This window comes from Phyllobates terribilis, unplaced genomic scaffold (genome assembly GCF_046119375.1).
Source record: "Phyllobates terribilis strain yellow unplaced genomic scaffold, ASM4611937v1 Scaffold_2__4_contigs__length_985480577, whole genome shotgun sequence".
NCBI lineage: Eukaryota > Metazoa > Chordata > Amphibia > Anura > Dendrobatidae > Phyllobates > Phyllobates terribilis.
The window spans coordinates 44,467,395-44,479,487 of NW_027362762.1; the positions used below are offsets into that span (position 1 = coordinate 44,467,395).

General features: G+C 41.5%; 1 protein-coding gene across 1 annotated transcript; it reads right to left on the bottom strand.

Moving 5' to 3' along the window:
* Positions 1-577: 577 nt before the first annotated feature.
* Positions 578-1,702, bottom strand: LOC141244277 (probable G-protein coupled receptor 25). Its single transcript, XM_073669000.1, has one exon. It carries the CDS (start codon positions 1,637-1,639, stop codon positions 578-580), a length of 1,062 nt encoding a protein of 353 aa, XP_073525101.1. The 5' UTR covers positions 1,640-1,702.
* Between the last annotated feature and the right edge of the window lie 10,391 nt (positions 1,703-12,093).

Sequence of the window (12,093 nt, forward strand, 5' to 3'; positions counted from 1 at the left end):
AAGCTGAGATATGAGACACTGTTTGTTATGGTGTTCACGCTATGAACCTGTTTTAACCGTTCCTGGTTTGGAAGAATGTAGGTGATCAAAGCAACCCCCCAAAATCTGACCGAGCATAGGGAAAAGCTAAAGCAGCTCTACAGGGAGGCGATAAAATCAAACAACACCTCGTATCTCAGCTGCCTGGAAACCTGTAATTTTTTACATTTATGCACACAAATATATGGGGGACGTCATTGCAATGCAGTACGATGTCTGATATTACCATTTTACATCTATGATTATTTGACCCCATTATTTTATATCTCTATATACAGAACTCATAATCTCACCACCAGGGGGCATCATAGTGTCCAAATTGGACACCAGACTCCAAATTTGATAAGATCTGAGTTTTTGCCCCCTGTTCCCTCCAGCTAGATCACTTATGAGTCCAATGAAAACATACGTATATTTTACAGCATGTCAAATAATGATCCATATCATTGTTTAGAGAGCATTATTAAGCAGATACTCATTAAGTGCATCCAAAAAGTTCTTGAACTCATGGTCTCATCTTGATAGACCTGTATGATCATTAGTTACCAGTGTAGGTGCTGGTGCTTTCCATACTCATACTAGTGGTTGGCATAGTCCAGCTTGGCATTGGCACCATAGAACGACACTTGTAGAAAAGCCCCGGCATGGATAGGTGGGCATGACGCCTAAATCCAGCATCCAGGAGGGCATAGATGAGTGGGTTGGAGCAACTGTTAGCAAAGGCAAGAGCAGCCGTGGCACTCAGGGCTTGGTCTATGGCTTCATCCATGGTGTAGGGGATATCGATGCCCAGTTTAGAGATGACTTCAACAGTATTGAGAGTATTGTAGGGAAGCCAAGACAAGCAGAAAGCCCCAACCACACAGGAGACGATTCGAAGCCAGCTGTGCCCTCGCCGGGGCTTCCCTGCACTCGTCATTGCCCTCACTTGCTTGCCAAAATAGTTCCATAGGTACTTGGCCATTCGGCAGTAGCAGAAGAGGACAACAGCAAAAGGCAAGACAAATGTAAGAAAGATGACCACCATCTTGAATCCTAGACTGAACGATGACCCATCGGAGTCCACGCACTTAGAACTGCAAGTCTCAAGATGCCTACTCACCAACGCTGGGCATCCAACAAGAATGGAGGTCCCCCAAATCCCGCAGCAAGTCCCAATACTGCAGGATCGTGTGCGGAGCGGGTGCATTTTCTTTCCCTTTATCACTGTAACATATCGGTCCACGCTCATGACCGCCATAAGCCAAGAGCTGGCACAACGGGTGACTGCTATGACAAATCCGCTAGTCTTGCATAGGAAAGCTCCAAAGGGCCAGAGGCCTCCTTGTGCCAAAGCAGAAGCCCATAGAGGTAAGGTCAAGACGAAGAGGAGATCGGAAACGGCAAGGTTCAGGATGAAGGTGTCTGCCCTGCGTGAACTTCTCTTGGAGACCACTGTGATCACCACCATATTGCCGAAGAATCCAACCAGGAAAAAGATGGAGTAGAGCGTGGGTAGGATCCAACGGGCATGCGACAACTCCTGAAGTGGCCATTCGGTCTCATTGCCATAATAGTCGTCATAGTCAAAGTAGTCAACCATCAAGGACTCATTGGCCATAACAGCAGGTGAGCGGCAGTGGTATATGGATGTGGTGTAACTCCAGAGAGATGCAATGGGCTTTATATCTGACGGGTACAACAAGAATATACTGTGCCTTCCTGTGGTTACACACCCAGTAACACAAGGCAAATAACCAATCACTAATGACCAACCAAAGCGTCTGCCGGGAGATGAACATTCTTTATTTATTTTTTTTTGTTGCTATTATTATTTATATTTGTTTTTTTTTTGTAAACTCAATGACGTTTCTATATTCTGAGACATTAATTAACGCAATTCATCAAGTATAATCCGATTTTCAAATGTCATAGTAAAATTAGATTATTAATTAAATTCTGTTATTTTATTATTTCTTCTTCTTCGTATTAAAAAATACAATTAAAGCCTTAGCGCTCATTTTTCACCTACATTATTATTTATAAGTATACTAATACAGTGTTAGAATTTTGAAGATCTGTATTAGTCTATTTTTATTTATATTTTTATATTATATAAATATTTATATATTCTATATTGCATTACTATTATTTAGTTATATATTATTGAATTATTACTGATATTAATTTATATTATTATGATCACTTTCCCTTTTTTATATTTTTTGAGAATTATTTCTGCCATTTATAATACTGTAATTTACATTTTTATTTATTATTTTATTTATATACTATCTTTGAAACCATTTTGGCCGTAATTAACATTTTTTAAGCCACAGCACAGAAAATATGTAAGACATATCACTATTGTAAAAGCAAAAATTGCAAACGATTAATGTCACAGTAATCCTTCTCTCATATATATATATATATATATATATATATATATATACAGTATATATATATATATATATATATATATATATATACCTATACAACTTTGTAAGAGGACAGTCTGCATTCGATTTTACTGTATACAATTGTGACAAAATGGGAAAATTAGGTGAATAAATCTATAAAAATCTAGAGTTTTTGTTAAATCAGTAATTCTATTATTGGAGGCATATTTATTTCATTCCTTGAGATTATGATATGGCATCCTTCTTCTAATAAAATAATCATAATGCAAAAAAAAATGTTAACCCTATTAAATAGAGTAAAAAAAAGTACAAATAATGGAAAACAATAATTATTTAAAATATAATATAAAAAGTTAAATTAAGTAGAATAATAATAATTTATCAGTTGTCAGGTTTACAGATCAGTGGTTTAAATTAGTGATTTTAGATGCTCCCTCCCCATACCCATGCAGCCAAAGTTAATAATTTTTATTACATATATTTATATATATAAAAAAATATATATATATACCGTAGATATGTATATATGTAGATCTGTAGCGAGAGATACATACATATAATATATAATGTGTGTTTAACTGTGTATATATATATATATACTCCACATATAACATTTTTAGTTGATTTTAGTTGGCAGATAAGATGTGGATCTATAATTATATAATTATATGTGACATCCTTCCCTGTATAATGTGTAAGGATGAGATAGATGGCTACTTATTTATATTTATATCTTACCTTTTCTTTATATATAAATACGGAATCCTAAAAAACTCAATAAAGAAAGAAAAAAAACAAATATATATATATATATATGTTTTGTTTTCTCTTTTTTTTCTTTATTGAGATTTTTTTACGATTCCATATTCATTTTTTTTTTTTAAGTTTGCTCAACTTCAGTCTCAACTTTCCACTTTGATAAAGTTATGAAATAATTGAGAAAGTCACAACATTACATAACAGTTTCCTTGACTTTGCCAAGTTCTTTACTCCTACATAGTAATCGGAAAGAAAATCAGATCTGACCACAAGGTTGAAACTCTTTCATCGATAGTGATTGCGCTTCTTGAATCTTGCAAAAAAGAAAACCCAAATCTGATATTTGTTACATTTTCAAGATTTGTATCTAGACATACAGTTTATACTAAGCTGATACATTCAATAACTGATACTGTGATTTCTAAGAAATTCAGAGATTATTGTTTTGTTTGCAATTTTGTAAAAATAATGTTTTCTACAATGTAAATTATTATGCTTCAGATTTTTATCTTTATACAACCCCAATTCCAAAAATGTTGGGAAGCTGTGTAAAATGTAAAGAAAACCAGAATGCAATGATGTAGGAATCTCGTCGCCGTATTTTATTCACAGCAGAACACAGAACAGATCAAAAATTGAACGTTGGGCATTGTTCAGTTTAATTTGGAAAAATTGACTTATTTAGAAATTGATGGCAGGAACAAATCTCAAAAAGTTGTGCAGCGTCCCCTCTTCTCTTTGTACCAGTCTGTAAATGTTGGGAACGTGAGGAGACAATTTCTGGAATTTGGGGAGAGGAAAGTTGTCTCTTTCTCACCTATTGTTGGATTTTCGCTGCTCCACAGTTCGAGATCTTTGCCAGATTTTTTGTTTCATAATGCGCCAAATGTTTTCTATTGGTGCAAGGTCCGGACTGCAGGCGGCCGGTTCATCCCCGGACTCTTCTCCTGATAGCTGCGCTGCTGTGATGAAGGCAGGATATGGTTTACTGTTGTTTTACACAGTCTTCCTTGATATAGATGTTATTTGGATGGAGCAGATGTTGTTCTATCACCTCTATATAACTCTTATCATTGATTTTGCCTCTCATGTGTGTGCTGCCCCTGCCATAGGCACTAAAGCCCCCCATACATAAGAGATGATAACAAGCTGGATGGTCCCTCTCCTCAATAACAAGCTGGACGGTCCCTCTCCTCGATAACAAGCTGGACTGTCCCTCTCCTCAATAACAAGCTGGATGGTCCCTCTCATCAATAACAAGCTGGATGGTCACTCTCCTCAATAACAAGCTGGATGGTTCCTCTCCTACTGAGTCTGCAGGACACAATGTTTGTGGTTTCCATGAAAGATTTCACATTTTGCTTCATCCGACCACATAACAGTTTTCCATTTTGCCTCCGTCCATTATAAATGAGCTTTGGCTCTGAGAAGACTGTTGCAATTCAGGATTGTGCTGATATTTGAATAATGGTATTACATAAGTATCTACCTGTATTTCACAGCATTGAAGACACCCTTAATCCTAACCAAATCAACAAACTTCATTCACCGAAATCCAGCCCCAAACCTGCAGGACCCTCCACCGTGCGTCACTGCTACTGCAGAACCTCATCAGATTCTTATTCAATATCTATGATGTCTGATCGGCTCCAAATTTATTCTCCAGCCGGACAATGACACCCAACATCCAGCCAACATCATTAAGAGTGAGGAGTCATGGAAGTGATGACCCAACCCCACGGAGGCCTGATCTCACATCATCCCGTCTGTCTGGTATCACATGAAGATCATCCTGCAAAACTAAGAGTAAGTGATGAAAAGAAGTGATGAAGTCCAAGGACGGTCACAGCAAATATTGATGGGATTTAGATTTTCTCTTCTTCATACAGTTTGTATTTTATTAATTGATAAGCATTGAAAACATACTTACTTTGCAGCATTTTTTCCACACCTGTCTAAAACTTTGGCACAGCACTATACTGTGATATATATATATATATATATATATATATATATATATATATAGATTTTTTTTTGTATTACTATTTCATATATATCTATATTTCTATCTATAAATATTTAGATAGATAGATATAAAATAATAATAACAATAAAAAATATGTGTATGTATATATATATATATATATATATATATATATAGTGACAAAGTCACTGGCAGAGTGTCGGTGGGGGGGAGATATGTTTTACTGAGGCTATTAGCTTTAGTGATGTGAAATCTGGAAGTCTTCTCCTGCATGTTATGTGCTGAGAGTGTTAATCAGCCATTTGTAATGGGCCAGTTTTTTTTATGAATGACTATAGAGCGGGTGGGAGGTCGCTCACCATATCTCCACCCCAGGGTGTGGTCTGGGCTTTAAATACTCGGCCTGTTGAGACATTCAGGCACAACTGCTGATTGTCTAGGTAATATGTGCACAGAACCTGTTCTGCAATATGCAAAGTACCTACCTATGGTTCCTTACAATGAGACTTCATACAGGGGAGTAACTAAGGGTTAGTAGTTGCCTCCAGTTAGTCTTGGGGGCCAGAAGGCTTCTCTGCAACCTTAGACACTAGTATTGTATAGATGGGGGCCGTTTTACAGATTTTGCATTGGGGTTCAATAACTTCACTTTATTGCTCTGTATGATGCCATGTCATTGAGATTCCTTCCCCTTTAATCAATGTTTCCTTACATCCAAACACTGCACATAATGCAGCATAAAATGATATTTTTCTGCCTGATTTCTTATGGATCCACAAGAAAAATTCCCTGTGCCTTATACAGTAAGACCCCATAGACTTCTACAGGTGGCATATTATGGTTCTGCACAAGTCAGGGCTTATATGGAGATGCAACATTGTAACCTACAAGAGATCTAAAAAATACATACTGTGACAGGATTCTAAATATGTATTAAATACATTTTAATTTAAAGTCTATTGTTTCCAGTTTAAAATTCTTTCATATTTTTCTTTATTCTTTTGTTCTACAGTCTGTTTATATAAAGTTTGGACAACTATGGAAACTTAAAACAAAATAGGTATATATTGTTCTTTTCTTTTCATGTCATAAAACCTTTTAACTCATTATATAAAAAAATAAATCAAAAACTTGAAACCAGGTCAGATTGTGAAACCACAAAAAAAGGTGTTAAACGTTTGAAATGGCGCCGGATTCACACCCATAGTATACAGTACAGTATATACCGCTGTGGATTGGAATATGAATGGAATGGACTGTGAATGGAGCGAATGTTATATTTGTTATATTTATAATTATTACTTTTGCAATTGTAAATAATAATTTACATTATTGTTCCATATTATAAAATATTTCAAATTATATATTTTTTTTACTTTCCATTTTTTATCATGTTTGGGGTAGCAAAGGAAAAATAAAACAGGTTCCTGACACTTTTCAATTTTTTAAAAATATATATATATATATAAAAAATCCTGCTTGTGAATATTATTTTTTATATTCCCCATATATTTGGGGAATAAAATAATTTTTTGCAACTTTGCTTAATAAGAAAAATGTTTGCACCGTTTCGCAATGTTTGCACTGTTTTGAAATGTTTGCACCGCTTTGCAATGTTTGTGCCGTTTTGCAATGTTTGCATTGTTTTGCAATGTTTGCATCATTTTGCAATGTTTGTGCAGTTTTGCAATGTTTGTGCAGTTTTAGCAATGTTTGTACTGTTTTGCAATGTTTGCACTGTTTTACAATATTTGTACCGTTTTGCAATGTTTGTACTGCTTTGCAATGTTTGCATCGTTTTGCAATGTTTGCACAGTTTTACAATGTTTGCATCATTTTGCAATATTTGTACTGTTTAGCAATATTTGTACTGTTTTTCAATGTTTGCACTGTTTTGCAATGTTTGCACTGTTTTACAATATTTGTACCGTTTTGCAATGTTTGTACTGCTTTGCAATGATTGCATCGTTTTGCAATGTTTGCACAGTTTTACAATGTTTGCATCATTTTGCAATATTTGTACTGTTTAGCAATATTTGCACTGTTTTGCAATGTTTGCACTGTTTTACAATATTTGTACCGTTTTGCAATGTTTGTACTGCTTTGCAATGTTTTTGTGCAGTTTTAGCAATGTTTGTACTGTTTTGCAATGTTTGCACCATTTTGCAATGTTTTCACTGTTTTGCAATGTTTGCATCGTTTTGCAATGTTTGCACAGTTTTACAATGTTTGCACGGTTGTGCAATGTTTTCACCGTTTTGCAATGTTTGCGCGGTTTTGCAATGTTTGCATCATTTTGCAATATTTGTACTGTTTAGCAATATTTGTACTGTTTTGCAATATTTGTACTGTTTTGCAATGTTTGCACTGTTTTGCAATGTTTGCACCGTTTTGCAATGTTTGCACTGTTTAGCAATATTTGTACTGTTTTGCAATGTTTGCACCGTTTTGCAATATTTGCACCGTTTTGCAATGTTTGCACAGTTTTACTTTTATAGTCTTTTTGTTTTCCTGTACATTCAACTTTGTTGAGGTCTGTGGTCATACGTCAGCTGAGAGGAGCTCAGAAAAAGACTGATAAAGGAGTTACAAACTCCCTGTCAATGACTATCAGAGCGGGCTCACTGACTGGTTCTCAGTTAACTCATTTTTTTTCAGCCAGCAATAGACAGGGCAACACAGAGGCTATCAAAGCCAAATGATGCAAAATTTTTAATGAAATTATTACAAAAGTGAGTTTTAGCGCAATATGCCTGCATTCTAGTAAAAAAAAATCCTCTTCAGAAAAATCATGATATGGAATTAGCTAAAGCCACCATGACAGCGCGATCTGGCAGCCGAGGATGAATCTTCTTATAACTGGACAGATTTACCTGCGGAGTGACAGCCACTGGCAGCCATACGGTCAGCTAGGGGTTGCCGCACATGATTGCACTTTTCTGCTGCCATCCTAATCATTTTTTGCAGTTGTTTACAGAGAAATCTGCTGAAATTTGCATTTCTGAGTTTGTAGCTGATAACGCGGTGAAGCCCTTTGAGGGGATAAATCCAGGAGGTGTCTGATGTAATCTGCGGAGGGCGCGTCCTGCGGTTTCATCTCTTGTTAGTTTAAGGTGCAAATTCAGGAAGTGGTAATGAGGCAAGTCACAACCAAAACACCAAAAAGAGAAAAATATCTCTGGTTCTGTTCTGCACCAGTAGCCTAATTACCGGGGGAGGGGAGGGTGCAGAGGGATCGGTCGGCCCGGGCCCCTGACCTAGAGGGGCCCACCCAGAGTGACAGCCACCCCTAACAGGATCAGCGTTCACAGCGCACCGATACAGTTAGGTCCCGGTCGGTCCCGGGTGGAGCGGCTTGTTGACGTCATCGCGCCGGGACAAGCAGAGGACGTCAGATTTCCAGCGCGGTGACGTCACCGATCTGCTGCTGGACTCGCCGTGGTTAGGTGAGTATATGAGGATGCTTAGTTTCTTTATTGTAATATTGTGTGAGGACAATAACACATGTGGCTACTAAGGGGGCCCTCATCCATAGTGGTGGCTACTAAGGGGGCCCTCATACATAGTGGTGGCTACTAAGGGGGCCCTCATCCATAGTGGTGGCTACTAAGGGGGCCCTCATACATAGTGGTGGCTACTAAGGGGGCCCTCATACATAGTGGTGGCTACTAAGGGGGCCCTCATACATAGTGGTGGCTACTAAGGGGGCCCTCATACATAGTGGTGGCTACTAAGGGGGCCCTCATACATAGTGGTGGCTACTAAGGGGGCCCTCATACATAGTGGTGGCTACTAAGGGGGCCCTCATCCATAGTGGTGGCTACTAAGGGTGCTCTCATACATAGTGGTGGCTACTAAGGGGGCCCTCATACATAGTGGTGGCTACTAAGGGGGCCCTCATCCATAGTGGTAGCTACTAAGGGGGCCCTCATCCATAGTGGTAGCTACTAAGGGGGCCCTCATCCATAGTGGTAGCTACTAAGGGGGCCCTCATCCATAGTGGTAGCTACTAAGAGGGCCCTCATACATAGTGGTGGCTACTAAGGGGGCCCTCATCCATAGTGGTGGCTACTAAGGGGGCCCTCATCCATAGTGGTGGCTACTAAGTGGGCCCTCATACATAGTGGTGGCTACTAAGGGGGCCCTCATACATAGTGGTGGCTACTAAGGGGGCCCTCATCCATAGTGGTGGCTACTAAGGGGGCCCTCATACATAGTGGTGGCTACTAAGGGGGCCCTCATACATAGTGGTGGCTACTAAGGGGGCCCTCATACATAGTGGTGGCTACTAAGGGGACCCTCATCCATAGTGGTGGCTACTAAGTGGGCCCTCATACATAGTGGTGGCTACTAAGGGGACCCTCATCCATAGTGGTGGCTACTAAGTGGGCCCTCATACATAGTGGTGGCTACTAAGGGGGCCCTCATACATAGTGGTGGCTACTAAGGGGGCCCTCATCCATAGTGGTGGCTACTAAGGGGGCCCTCATCCATAGTGGTAGCTACTAAGGGGGCCCTCATCCATAGTGGTGGCTACTAAGGGGGCCCTCATCCATAGTGGTAGCTACTAAGGGGGCCCTCATCCATAGTGGTAGCTACTAAGGGGGCCCTCATACATAGTGGTGGCTACTAAGGGGGCCCTCATACATAGTGGTAGCTACTAAGGGGGCCCTCATCCATAGTGGTAGCTACTAAGGGGGCCCTCATACATAGTGGAGGCTACTAAGGGTGATCTCATACATAGTGGTGGCTACTAAGGGGGCCCTCATACATAGTGGTGGCTACTAAGGGGGCCCTCATACATAGTGGTGGCTACTAAGGGGGCCCTCATACATAGTGGTGGCTACTAAGGGGGCCCTCATACATAGTGGTGGCTACTAAGGGGGCCCTCATACATAGTGATGGCTACTAAGGGGGCCCTCATACATAGTGGTGGCTACTAAGGGGGCCCTCATACATAGTGGTGGCTACTAAGGGGGCCATCATACATAGTGGTGGCTACTAAGGGGGCCCTCATACATAGTGGTGGCTACTAACGGACCCTCATACTTAGTGGTGGCTACTAAGGGGGCCCGGGGCCATCATACATGGTGGAGGCTACTAAGGGGGCCCTCATACATAGTGGTGGCTACTAAGGAGGCCCTCATACATAGTGGTGGCAACTAAGGGGGCCCTCATACATAGTGGTGGCTACTAAGGGGGCCCTCATACATAGTGGTGGCAACTAAGGGGGCCCTCATACATAGTGGTGGCAACTAAGGGGGCCCTCATACATAGTGGTGGCAACTAATGGGGCCCTCATACATAGTGGTGGCAACTAAGGCGGCCCTCATACATAGTGGTGGCTACTAAGGGGGCCCTCATACATAGTGGTGGCTACTAAGGGTGCTCTCATACATAGTGGTGGCTACAAAGGGGGCCCTCATACATAGTGGTGGCTACTAAGGTGGCCCTCATACATAGTGGTGGCTACTAAGGGGGCCCTCATACATAGTGGTGGCTACTAAGGGGGCCATCATACATAGTGGTGGCTACTAAGGGGGCCCTCATACATAGTGGTGGCTACTAACGGACCCTCATACTTAGTGGTGGCTACTAAGGGGGCCCGGGGCCATCATACATAGTGGAGGCTACTAAGGGGGCCCTCATACATAGTGGTGGCTACTAAGGAGGCCCTCATACATAGTGGTGGCAACTAAGGGGGCCCTCATACATAGTGGTGGCTACTAAGGGGGCCCTCATACATAGTGGTGGCAACTAAGGGGGCCCTCATACATAGTGGTGGCAACTAAGGGGGCCCTCATACATAGTGGTGGCAACTAAAGGGGCCCTCATACATAGTGGTGGCAACAAAGGGGGCCCTCATGCATAGTGGTGGCTACTAAGGGGGCCATCATACATAGTGGTGGCTACTAAGGAGGCCCTCATACATAGTGGTGGCAACTAAGGGGGCCCTCATACATAGTGGTGGCAACTAAGGGGGCCCTCATACATAGTGGAGGCTACTAAGGGGGCCCTCATACATAGTGGTGGCTACTAAGGAGGCCCTCATACATAGTGGTGGCAACTAAGGGGGCCCTCATACATAGTGATGGCAACTAAGGGGGCCCTCATACATAGTGGTGGCTACTAAGGGGGCCCTCAAACATAGTGGTGGCTACTAAGGAGGCCCTCATACATAGTGGTGGCAACTAAGGGGGCCCTCATACATAGTGGTGGCAACTAAGGGGGCCCTCATACATAGTGGTGGCAACTAAGGGGGCCCTCATACATAGTGGAGGCTACTAAGGGGGCCCTCATACATAGTGGTAGCTACTAAGGGGCCCTCATACATAGTGGTGGCAACTAAGGGGGCCCTCATACATAGTGGTGGCAAATAAGGGGGCCCTCATACATAGTGGTGGCAACTAAGGGGACCCTCATACATAGTGGTGGCAACTAAGGGGGCCCTCATACATAGTGGTGACTACTAAGGGGGTCCCCTTACATAGTGGTGGCTACTAAGGGGGCCCTCATACATAGTGGTGGATACTAAGGGGATTCCCATACTTAGTGGTGGCTACTAAGGAGGTCCTCATACATAGTGCTGGATACTAAGGGGGCCCTCATACATAGTGGTGGCAACTAAGGGGGCCCTCATACATAGTGGTGGCTACTAAGGGGGTCCCCATACATAGTGGTGGCTACTAAGGAGGTACTCATACATAGTGCTGGCTACTAAGGCGGCCCTCATACATAGTGATGGATACTAAGGGGGTCCCCATACATAGTGATGGCTACTAAAGGGCCCCCATACTTAGTGGTGGCTACTAAGGGGGCCCTCATACATAGTGGTGGCTACTAAGGGGGTCCCCATACATAGTGGTGGCTACTAAGGGGGCCCCCATACTTAGTGGTGGCTACTAAGGGGGC